Raw genomic sequence first — 13,014 nt, 5'->3', positions numbered from 1 at the left:
TTTTAAATCTCCTTCTGCTCATGTGTCCGTCCTGCAGGACGAAGAGCAAAAGCTTGGATATTTAAAAGGTTCAAGGTTTCAATGTTTCTTAGAATTTAAGGTTTATTCATCTTTCAGAAAATGTTTTTGCATATTAGTTGAAAACAACAATATTATCTTTATTTATTGGAATTAGTTAGAAATGCAAATCTTTCAAAATCTGGAAATTTGGTTCAGATTTTTAGCATCAAGATTCGATTTAATTCTGCCTGTTTTTATTCCTTCAGTTATAAAAAGAAAATCAGTTATTAAAAATGTTCAGAATCATCAGGATAGGATTTGAAGTTCGATCTTTTTCTGCACCTTTAATCGGAAAAACAATTAGATTTTTTTTTTTTCCAAGTTTGTGTGCAAAAAATAAGACATAAAATAAAGACATAAATATATAAATTAGTTGTGGGACTTAATTAAAAATTTTAATTATTTTAATTGCAGAATCTGTAATTAATTGCCAAAATAAGTAACGTTTTCATTTTAAAAGACCCCAATAAATAGACATATAAGCTCAACACAGCAAAAAGCCCAGAGTTAATTTAACTCTGACGAGTGTTAATATCAACTCTGTGGGAGTTAACAGCATAAAGCCCAGTGTTAATTTAACTCCCACAGAGTTAAATTAACTCTGGGCTTTTTGCTGTGACGAATCATCATATCTAGACTGTGGACAATAGCATTAGCATTAGCATTAGCATCTGTGCTGCTACTACATTCAGATGCTGTTTTAGGCTTGAATAGCTTTACTTGCAGGCTAACTCCTTGTAGCTCAACATGAGCACAACAATAGTCTTTTCCAGAAACCAATCAGATCAGTTATGAAGCAGAAATTAACTCCCATTGGGCGAAAGGAGAGACATTTTATATAAAAGCATAAAAACAAACGCGACTGACTCACATTTAAACTCATCAAATGTGAGTCAATCACATTTGATGAGATTAACTCACATGCTGCGTCACCACAGAACAGCAGGTCACTTAGTGACGTCACTGTAGCTCCACCCACTTAGAACAGGAAGTGACATGTTTTGATGGGGGATGTCGACTCGTTTCCCTGGTAACATCCACGTTTGGCTCTAACTCACATTGATGAGCCTTATGAGGTCAAAGTTTATTAAAATTCACTCCTTTTGTTGGGATTTTAATATTTTAATATTATAAGTGAAATAATTTGCCACTTTTTCATCAATATTAAGGAATTGCCTTAAAACGAGCTTCATTTAACTTGCTGAAAAGTTACTTGTAAGTTAGTTTTGTGTTATTTAAATATGTTTACACAATAAGATCAACCAAAAATGGTGAATTTACTTTCGTAAGTCCAGGTTATGATGCAGCTAATGATGAGATGAAATGTGTCTGGAACCACACTGAACCATCAAACATGGTGGCGGCAGCATCATGCTGTGGGACGGTTTGGTTCTGGAGCAGAAAAGGAGAAATATCTCTAACAGCAGCGACTCCAAACCCATCCAGGGTTTATGGATCATCATTAGAAGTTGGATCAGAACCAAAACCAGCCGGTTCTAATGAACTCAGAGCCTCACATCCAGAAACAAGTTGCACTTTGATGATGATAATTAAATTCAGGTTTTCTGTCATTTTTCGCTCATCTTCAAAGGCAAACCGTCCAAACAATGGACTCCTCTTCCTCCTCCTCTCCTCTTCCTCCCTCCATCTTGCCTGGTTAACTCGGCTGCGAGGTGAAGAAGAAGAAGTGAAGTGAGCAGACCGAGGCGGGTCACGCTGAGATTCCCATCAATAATTCATCGGGCCGCTGCTGCCTCTGCTCTTGTGTTCAATTCCCCTGACGACCACATAATACCTCCTCCCCCCTCGGCAGAGCGGAGCGGAGCGGAGGGGAGGCAGGTCCGAGAAAATGGAGAAACAAACGGCTTGGAAATGAGACGGAAGCCGGAGGAGATGCTAAATCTGTTGTTTTCACCTGCTAGCCACGTGCTATGCTAAGCTAAACGACAGGAAATTAGCTTTGAAATCCACAAATACTGTGACATGTTGACGCCGTTTAGGACTAAAATCACCAGAACATCCAGGATTCACGGTTCTGCTAGAAGAAACATCTAATTTCCACTTTTGTTTGTTTTCAAATGTTAAGCTAACAAAGCTAACAGCGCCGACGCCGCTGACGTTAAGCTAACAAAGCTAACAGCGCAGACGCCGCTGACGTTAAGCTAACAAAGCTAACAGCGCAGACGCCGCTGACGTTAAGCTAACAATGCTAACAGCGCAGACGCCGCTGACGTTAAGCTAACAATGCTAACAGCGCAGACGCCGCTGACGTTAAGCTAACAATGCTAACAGCGCGTATGCAACTCGGATAAAGAATCGGTTCGAAACATTCCTGCTGTGATCATTTAAGCAAATAAAAAAATAAATTCTGCAGTTTTTAATTATTTTTATAGCACTTTGACTCATTTAACCAAAAACAACGAGGTAAAGATCTAATAAATACTTATATTTAATATGTTATTTAGTGCAAATAGTATTTTTTAAACTCATATAAATTAAGTTAGCATCACTATTTGTATCAGTGTCAACTTCAAAAAACATCAAGACAACATAAAACAACTGTCATTGACACATAAACATTAATTTATATTTATATAACTTTAAGGAGGTTAAATGATCCTGATCACTTTTCCCCACTTTCTTCTCCTACTGCTCTCCAATTTGCATTATTTCAACTGTTCATTTTATTTTTTCTCTGTTTTTCTCTCTGTCGTTCAGTTTTTAATGAAATAATGGCAACAACTAAACTTTCTTCCTCTTCTATTATTATTATTATTATTATTAATGCTTTGCAGCTGGAAATGGATCAAATATTTGATCATATTTAAATTTTTCTGAGTTCAGCTTTTCTAGAAAATGAACATTTTAAGATGTAATCAGCAAAACTGATGACAAAATGTTTATTTTTTCATGATTTTGCAGCAACACTGATATAGAAACACAGTAAATGTCCTGGAATCGAACCAGGAGCTGCGTCAACGACGACGATTAAAGATTTAGGTAAATTAGGACATTTGAATAAAAAAACAAAGAAGGAAATCCTCTTAAAAAGCTCATATTAGCCAATAATCCGTTAAAGTGCTGCATGAACAAACAGAATATTAATGAAGTTGGATTTTTAAAAAATAACAAATTACAGAGGGAAAAATCAAATCGAATCAGTTTTCCAGATCCCTGCCAAGCTGCAACCCTCGGTTTGTGTTCTGGTCGGGGGAAAATGTGCTTCATCTATTCTCTCAGATCCGCTGCCCTGACCTTTGACCTCAGCTCTATTGGGTGCTTGTAGCTTTGCTGATCTAAGAATTGCTCCCTTTGTTCTCACAGTCTCTGTAAAAATACCTAAGAGAGAGTTTGAAGGAGCTTAATTTTATATTTTTACAGGAATTGAACAAGAAAACCCATTTTTAAAATGATGTACTGCTTAAACATTTTTAAATTAAAATTACATTATTTTGAAAACTGATTACAAAACAACTGGAGGCCGTCATAAATACCCGACTTATTGGCAGAATAAATTCATTTCTTATAATAAATATCGCTGAGATGTTAAACCTTAACCGTTCGCGTTAGCATAACATGTTAGCATAACATGTTAGCATAGCATTTCAATGTTCAGTTGTTAATGATGGTTCATAGTCAGATAAAAGCTTTCAGGTTGTTTATTTTAACAGTTTTTAATCTTATTTTATTTAAGTGTTTGGAGCGTGAAGCTGTCTTCACATTCAGTTGTCTGTCTTAGAGAAGCTGTTTTATGTTTATGTTAGCAGATAATGAAGGAGTCTCGAATGCTTCTTTGTGTTAGCTAAAGCATTTGGGATGTTTCTGTTAGCTAATGCATGTTAGCTAAAGCATTTGAGATGTTTCTGTTAGCTAATGCATGTTAGCTAAAGCATTTCAGATGTTTCTGTTAGCTAATGCATGTTAGCTAAAGCATTTCAGATGTTTCTGTTAGCTAAAGAGTTTTTCAGTTGAATATTTTAGAAAAACTGTTCTGGATGTTCAATACTTTGTGTTATCTACTGTTTTCTACCAGAAAAAGACTTTCAGATATTCAATTAACAGGTTTAGATATTTAGCTCTGTGAACGGCTAAAGATCTTAAGTTGCTTCATCTTGTTAGCTCTGCAGCTTTAGATGTTCCGTTTGTATTGTTATCAAAATAATTTAGGTTTTTAGAGGTTTTACATTCCTGCTACCTGACAAGTTTCAGGAATTTGATTGTTCCGTATTAACTAAAAAAACTTTGGATGTCAACTCTTTGTGCTAGCCAAAGATGCTCAGTTAGCTAAAGAGGTTTGGATGTTCAGCTGTTAGCCTCTCTTTACGTTGTTGGAGGTTTAAATGTTGGAGTTGGTTAATAAGTAGCAAGTTATGAGTCAGATTTAGCTAAATAGTTTTTAATCTCTGTTTGTAGCTTTTGATGTTTAGCTGTTTGTGCTAGCTATGCTTGCTAATAGCTAAAGAAGTTTGAAAATTCAACTATTCAAGATACCAAAAATAAATTATTTTTATTTGTTTGTGTTAACTAAAGCGTTTGGGGTGTTTCTGTTAGCTAATGCATGTTAGCTAAACAGTTTGTATTTGTAATTGAAATGATCAAAACAGAAAATCATCTTTCAATCATATGTTGTGCTACAAAGGCATCTTGGCTTTAGCTTAGCAAGAATCTACATAATTTATACTAGTTTTTCCTGTTTTTAGGTATAAATGTGGCCCATTTTTAGTTTTTGGGCTAACATCAGCCACAGTTTATGATTTTTCTGGATTTAAACAAGATTAGCTTGGAGGTTAAAGAGCATTTCAGCTGGAAAAAAATGATTTGTTAGTTAAAACACCAACAAATCTGGTTGTTTCATCTCTACATTTAGCTTGTAAAGACAATCCGTTCTCAGTGCCTCGTGGAGGAGAAGAGCAAATCGCTCAGATCGGTTCCACGGCGCTTCACAGCCGGCTCGCCTCCCGTTCGCTCGCTCGTGTCATTTCCTGTGAACCTGCCTGACGAAGCAGCTGTGTGGAAAATCAAAGAACCGCCGTAATGAAATCACAGTCAGATTCTGCAGAGATAATCTGATCCGGGTCGTTGGGCCACTTATCAGAGCAGGGAAACTTCAGCACTAATTTCTGATGCTGCAGTAACGAACCAACAGTTTGAATTTCACATTATCAGATATGATGATTATTATTGTTCCAACACGCTGAGGGCAGTAATATAACTTTAAATGTAGTTAGAGCTCATTATTTTTGGGAAAACGTTGACTTTACTCCTGTTTTATGTGTAAAAAGAACCAGAAATATTTCTGTTTCTACAGAGTTTATGTAGCAAACATGCTGAAAATATTTCAAATTAAAAGACAATCAAGAGCTTTAATTTGCAAATCATAAAATCTTCATGGAAATTTTATGCAAATTTCCAACTATTAAGCTTTTTTTGGACATATTGTTACAATTAGGCTAATTTGTATATATTATACACATCTGACATTTATTTAACCATTTTTGTTTTTTGTACTTTAAAAAGGAATTTCTAAATGAAACATTTTAAATCTGATTTATTCACATTCTAAATATAAAAATAAATAAATACAACGTTTGTTAAAACCCACTTGTTTTGTAACTTAGGCTCATTTTTAATCTGGAAAATCACATTTTCAGATTCCGGATTGTTTGTCAGACGAGGAAAAATAACGTTTTGAGCTCAACAGTCCGAGGAAATATTTGCCTGAACCGAGCAGATAAAAATCCTGCTGAGGCCGACAGAGATAAAGAGCAACGACTGGGATTCGCTGCAGACGCGGCCAAACATCCCAAAGTTCACGCCGGGATTGTGAAACGAAAAAACAGGTTGCATCACCAAAATATTACAATATGTAAATAGAGAAAAACGTATTTTATTTAAAGTTTTTTACACTAAATCAACTGAATTTATTGCCGTTTCACTTTATCCAAATTTAACTAAATACAGGAATATTAAGAGTTTGTGACGAATTTTGACAGAAACTTAAAATATGTTAGAAAATTAAATGCTGATTTAAACTAACAAAATGTTTTTTTTTTACATGATAGCAATATAATGTCGAAATAATAATTTACTGATATGTAAATTAATTGATTTAGCTCCAGAAAATAAAAAAATAATATTCAGTTATGTTAAAATATGATCAACGAGAAGCTGCCTGAGTGTTTTTACACAAATAATAATAATAATAATAATAATAATAATAATAATAATAATAATAATAATAATAATGAGACAAAACCACCAGAAACAGCCAGACGAGGCTCTGCAGACAATAGAGACTCGCTGACGGGACACAAGTCTGGTTTTCCTCACTAGAGGGGGCAGCAGACCCACCAGAACACCAAATATTCCTCCCACACATGAAACGGGATCCATTTTATAAACACGTCCAACATTTTAATTCTTCATTTTGTTTTAACTTAATTCATTTAACTGAAGACTGGAGGTGAATTTTAGGTGTTTTCGGCTCACAGGGAGAGGAGAAGGAAAACCTGGAGCGTCAGAGCGGGAAGCGAGGGGCTGATGGAGGGGAATCCCACGACCTTGTCATTTCCTATCGATCCGGGTTTGTTATTGATCAATAATGGTAATCAAAACACCAGCGATTCCTAATAATCATCCACTCAGACGAGGAGCGCAGAGGAAACCAAAACAAAGACGCTTAGTGTGGGAATTTTTTAACATTTCCTCCCATTTCTCCAGAAACAACCAGGAAACCAATAATAATAATAATAATAATAATAATAATAATAATAATAATAATAATAAAATAAAACTTTTAATGAAGTAATTAATTTCATTCTAAAACAGGGTGTACAAACTTTTTGGGCCAAAATTGTCGAGTCAATAAAGGAAAGGGAACTTATTGATTGTAGAAACTAAATTTAAATTTGACATATTAAATATAACATTTATTCTCAGGGTTTACGTCGTTTTCTTTCAAAATCTTCTCTACTTTTAGCCAAGCATTTAATTTTACTTAAAATATTAAGAAAAAAATTATTTAGATGCAGCAAATTTGGCAAATCTTAAAAAAATACTGGAAAAAGTAATTATTTGCTAAAACCTGATTTATACAATTAAAAAACTTCTTTTTTTTTGCTAAATAAGCAATTTTTTAGCTGCAGCTAAAAGATGTTTCAAGCAACAAAAAGAAAAAAAACAACTTTTTTTGCCAAAAACAAAGTTTGTTTGCTTGATTGTTTGGTAGCCAGAAGTAGATAAATAATAACCTCTTTATTTGCCAGAAGATGAGTTAGGCAATAAATAAATACAAAAATAAATAACATTTTTGTCAAAAAAAGTTTTTTTGTTGGGTTTTTTTGGAGCCAAAAGTGATTTTGGCAAAATTAGATAAATTAAATAATTAATTAACGCCTCTTATTTGCCAAATGATCACTTTTGACGAAAAATAACTTAGGCCATTACTTCAGGAAGTTGACGATTCGTCAATAATAATTTTTCTCTTTGATTAAAATTGGAAAAAAGTGAATTAATAAATGTATATTTCCCTTTAACTGAAGTCAGGGGGGCACAATAACAAAATCAATCCTTGGGCCACCAATTCGCTTTGGTCGCCCCTGTTCAAAGATCCAGAACTCCCCAGAAACTCCAGCTTTTTCCTCCGGGTTGCTCCGGGTTTCCTACCTGCCAGTCTGAGCGCCGACATCCGCTGGAACTCGGGCTCCTGCAGCCACTTCCACATCCTCCGGAACGTCTCCCGGCCGGACTTTAGTTTACTCCAGGGCTTGGGGTTCCGCAGCAGGTCGGACAGCGTCCCCTGCGAGCGGCACAGCACCCGCTGGGCGAAGATGGCCTGCGGGATGCTGTACCTCTTCAGCTCCGCGGTGATCCTCTGCGCCACCTCCTTGGTGTTGATCTCCTCCAGCTGCCCCGACCCGCCGCCCCCCTGCGTCCCCGAGGAGGACGGCGGTCGCTCCCGCGTGGACGCCAACACCGGCCCGTGCGACGGCGACTGGAGGTGCGGGTGGGGGTGGTGGCCCGGGTGGTGCATCCCGTTCAGGTGCGGCATCATCCCGGCCGGCGGGCCACCGAGCCCTCGGTGCTGGTGGTCGAAGTTCAGCATCTTGTCGTGGGTTGCGTGCGAGCTGGAGCCGTAGTTGTGGAGCCCCTGCTGGGTGCTGTGGATGGAGCCGAGGCCGTTACCCAGCACCGGGGACAGGCTCTGACCCATCCCGGACATGTGGTCCTTATACGGGCTGTAGATGTTGTTCATCCCCGGCAGCCCGCGCTCGTCCCGCATCAGGGTGAAGCTCCCGCTGACGTTCCCGGGCAGCCGCTGGTGGTGGTGGTGGTGGTGGTGATGGTGGAACTTGTCGGACACGGTGGAGATGGGCGGCAGCGGCTGGAGCGGGGTCAGCGTGGTGTAGGTGCCGCTCATCCCGGGGGACGTCGCGTCGCACGGGACGCTCATGGCGTGGTGCAGCGGCAGCGACAGCTCCGGACGGTACTCCCCGCTGCCCTCCAGGATCATCCCGGACACCATGGCCGGCCGCGGCGCCAGGTCCTGGTGGATCCGGAGGCCCGAAGAGCCGCCGCTCATCAGCTCCGCGTCAGGGGCCACCCCGCCGTGGAGGCTGCCGAGGCCGTCCATTGTCATGTCCGGGTTCATGGCGTACGCGTCCAGGTCCTTGGCCAGGCATCGATAGGCGTTAGTGTAGGCAGTCTTCATTCATCTGTCCTCTCAGTCCATTGGGTCGAGCGGAATTATGTCTCCTGCTGCTCCTCCGGGATGGGTCAGAACCGGTTCTCTCCCCGTCCTCCTCCTCCTCCTCCGGCTCCAGCTCTTTGTGTGTTTCTCTGGATCAGACGGGCCTGTGCGGCGGCTCCCCCATATCCAGCCCTCTCCTCCTCCGGTGCTGCTCTGCCCCTCGGAGCGGAGCTGTCCACGGTCCCTACCCGGCCGCTCAACCCACCCTGCTGCGGGAGGAGGCGGGGGACGAACCGGGCTGCCGCTCCGAGGAGGCGGGATCTGGAATGGCGGCTCTGCGGACCAATCAGAGCCCAGGAGGGAGATGTGGAGGGCGTGGCTAAATGCGGATCCGACCAATCAGCGAATTGGAAGAGAAGCAGCATTTACAGCGTGACTTTTCACTGTGGGGTGAATTTACACACAATCGTGGTTCATTTTCAGAGTGGGGTAGTTACCACGGAGATAAGAAGGTAAAATAAATAAAACCAGGAGAAGAAAGTCAACATTTTACAACAATAAACTCGATCGGGAATAAAGTCGTTCACCATTTGGAATCTGTTCAGTTTTACGAACCTGTTCAGTTTCATGAATCTGTTCAGTTTCATGAATATATTCAGTTTTAGGAATCTGTTCAGTTTTTGAATCTGTTCAGTTTCATGAATCTGTTCAGCATGTTGGGAATCTTAGTCTGGAAAATGTTCAGTTCAGTGAAGTAGTTCACCTTTGCGAATCTATTAATTTTTTGAAATTGTTCAAAGGTGGGAATCTCCTGAGAGTTATGAATCTGTTCAGTTTATGAATCTGTTCAGTTTATGAATCTGTTCAGTTTTTGAATCTGTTCAGTTTCATGAATCTGTTCAGTTTTATGAATCTGTTCAGTTTATGAATCTGTTCAGTTTCATGAATCTGTTCAGTTTTATGAATCTGTTCAGTTTCATGAATCTGTTCAGTTTTTGAATCTGTTCAGTTTCATGAATCTGTTCAGTTTTTGAATCTGTTCAGTATTAGGAATCTGTTCAGTTGTTGAATCTGTTCAGTTTTAAAGTGTTTCAGGAGTTTAGACCTTTAGATTTTCTCTCCTCTTTTATTTTCCTCAGATAAATATTTATATCAAAAGATGCGTAAATATCATCTTATAAAATACATAACTGAAGAATTTCAGCTAAAGTTAAAAATGTCTCCTTCTCTCTGGATGTTTATTAGTTTCCTTCATATTTTAGTCTAATAAATACTATAAAAAATAAACGCAGATCAAATTCCAGGTTTAGCATTTAATTTACTGTCTTAATTAAAACAGAAAAATAAAATTGAGAGCTGATGTAAAATCTCAATTATTGCAGAAAAACTAGATTTGGATAAACAAAATTATTTTTTTTAGTGTATTTCAGCTATAATATCTGAATTTATGTCAAATAAGAGATAATCTGTTATCTAACTACTGAACTGACTGGAAGTTTCTCTCTACAAATATAAATTAGAGCAAAACATTGTTATAATTATTTATATTTAAACTGAAACTTTATGAAAATAGATGTTTTAAAGTGTAAATTAATGTAGTTTTAAAAGCAGGTCTGCATAATGTTACTGTGTTTATTCGGTTTGTTATGTGGAAAAAATAAATAATCCTCATTATTATAATTCAATAAAAATAAAATAATATTTTTTTACAAATTTAAAAAGTTATATTTGTAAATTTTTACATATTTAATTTTGTAAAAATTGCAGCTTCAACACATTTGGTAAATATTATAGTTTTACTGGAATATGTCACTTTGGAGATGTTAAAGTTTTTAGATAAATACTTTTAAAAAGTTGTTGAAATTAATTTCTGTTTGACTTTAATTGGTTTAAAATCAGATTAATTCAGTTTAAAATGATGAAGAAAAATAAATAATCCAGTTTTTTTCTTGATTTAAGTCATAAAACTGCAAAACAGAGAATTAACACAAATTAATATAAATAACTGCATTTTAGTAATTTTGCTGTTTTTTCACTAGAAAATAGAAAAAAGAGGAAAATAATAATAATAATAATAATAATAATAATAATAATAATAATAATAATAATAATAATAATAATAATAATCCGACCCGCTGTGTTAAGATGCTGAGCACATTCAGAACCAGCAGAACCGGTCTGGACCTGCAGAACCGATCTGGACCAGCAGAACCGATCTGGACCAGCAGAACCGATCTGGACCTGCAGAACCGGTCTGGACCAGCAGAACCAGTCTGGACCTCAGCTCTGGCTGGACCTGCAGAACCAGTCTGGACCAGCAGAACCGATCTGGACCTGCAGAACCGGTCTGGACCAGCAGAACCGATCTGGACCTGCAGAACCAGTCTGGACCTGCAGAACCGGTCTGGACCAGCAGAACCGATCTGGACCTGCAGAACCAGTCTGGACCTGCAGAACCGGTCTGGACCAGCAGAACCGATCTGGACCTGCAGAACCGGTCTGGACCTGCAGAACCAGTCTGGACCAGCAGAACCGGTCTGGACCTGCAGAACCGGTCTGGACCAGCAGAACCAGTCTGGACCAGCAGAACCGATCTGGACCTCAGCTCTCTCTGGATCACCAAGTTTCAGGACGTCACCATGGAAACATGAAGATTCATTGTTTCACTCAAACACTGTAAAAACACAAAATCAAGTATTTTTCTTCAGTTTCCAGTGAAAATATCTTAGTTAATAAGACAAAATGAATAATATAATTATAATAATATATAAAAACTCGTGATTGAAGCTTCTTCTCAGTCAATAATTCCTTAAAATTGATTAAAATTGATTAATTATTATTTCAGTTATAAAATGTGAAAATGTCTCGTCATAAAATGATCAATATTTAGAAATTTAAATAAACTTCTGTGTCTTGATAGTTTTTTATTTGATATATTTACAAACTAAACCAAAATATTTTAAGATTTTGTGTTTTTGCAGTGAATTTTTTGAAAATTCTTTTTGAAAATAGTTAAATTTTTATCTCTTTATGATCCAAAATGAAAGTCAAAATTAAATGAATGGAATATAAAACATAAATTTTTAACTTTTTTAAAGGTTCAGTTTATATTTATAATTTTTTTTTTGGTTTGTTTATTAAAAATTTCTTGAGTTTTGATTCTTTTTTCCATCTGGATCTTTTCTGGTTCTGAATCGAGTCGTTTTCTCCTGCATGTTGTTCTGCAAGAGGTCAGAGGTCAGAGGTCAGTGACCTCAGTCCAATCTGACCCAGATTCCACAGGAACCTGAAACCATCGTTTTATTGATCTGAGGATTTTAAGAAGCAGCTGATCAGAAGGTGATGAAGACGAGCGGATGATGAAGGTCTGCTTGGACTGGTGAACTGATGAACTGATGAACTGGTGAACTGGTGAACTGAACTGGTGAACTGATGAACTGATGAACTGATGAACTGGTGAACTGGTGAACTGATGAACTGGTGAACTGATGAACTGGTGAACTGATGAACTGATGAACTGGTGAACTGGTGAGCTGGTGAGTTGAACTGCTGTGGTCCAAGCTGCGGTTCGGGGTCCCTGAAGGGACTTCAGACTCGGCGCCACCTGGACGTCGTCCATCAGGTGACTAAAGGTTGGGAGACGTGGACGAATCGATAGAGACAAACGTCCAGGATGACGTCCTCTGATAGGACAGACGCAGGACGCCGAGTCCAACCGGGGGAAGAAAAAAACATCTGTCTTCTATTGTTCTTTCTTTGTGTTTTTATTCCTTTTTCTTTCTTTCTTTCTTTCTTTCTTTCTTTCTTTCTTTCTTTCTTTCTTTCTTTCTTTCTTTCTTTCTTTCTTTCTTTCTTTCTTTCTTTCTTTCTTTCTTTCTTTTTCATTCTCTTTCTTTGTTCTTTCATTGTCTGTTTTTATTCCTTTCTTTTTCTTTCTTTCTGTCCGTATTTCTGTTTTTCTTTTTCTTTCTATCTTTTTTCTCTCTCTCTCTCTTTCCCTTTGTTTCTTTCTATCTTTACTTCCTCCTTTTATTTCTTTTTGCTTGTCTTTCTTTCTCTCTTTCTTGTCCATTTTGTGTTTATTCTCATTTTTTCTCTCCTCAGGATCTAAATCTCCTCCCTTCTTTCCTTTCATCCTCCACTCATTTCCCTCTGAATCTCTTCTTTCTCTTCTTCTATGGTTCTCCATTTTAACCTTCGCCGGCTTTTAAAAAGTCGCTCTAAACGACGTGAAGATCTAAGAAAAGAGAAATGATGGAAACACG

At 38.0% G+C, this 13,014-nt stretch overlaps 1 protein-coding gene across 1 annotated transcript in view; it reads right to left on the bottom strand.

Annotated features, from left to right (window-relative positions):
• onecut2 (one cut homeobox 2) overlaps nucleotides 1-9,516 on the bottom strand; it is a 33,910-nt gene extending 24,394 nt beyond the window's left edge. The window contains exon 1 of the mRNA XM_008424565.3: nucleotides 7,726-9,516. Coding sequence (XP_008422787.1) covers nucleotides 7,726-8,770 — 1,045 coding nt within the window. The 5' untranslated portion in view covers nucleotides 8,771-9,516. The remainder of the gene's footprint in view (nucleotides 1-7,725) is intronic.
• Between the last annotated feature and the right edge of the window lie 3,498 nt (nucleotides 9,517-13,014).

Source organism: Poecilia reticulata, chromosome 12, assembly GCF_904066995.2.
Source record: "Poecilia reticulata chromosome 12, P_reticulata-male-v2, whole genome shotgun sequence".
NCBI classification, from domain to species: Eukaryota; Metazoa; Chordata; class Actinopteri; order Cyprinodontiformes; family Poeciliidae; genus Poecilia; species Poecilia reticulata.
Note: the sequence above shows the minus strand (reverse complement) of the source record. Positions and strands in the feature narration are given on the sequence as shown.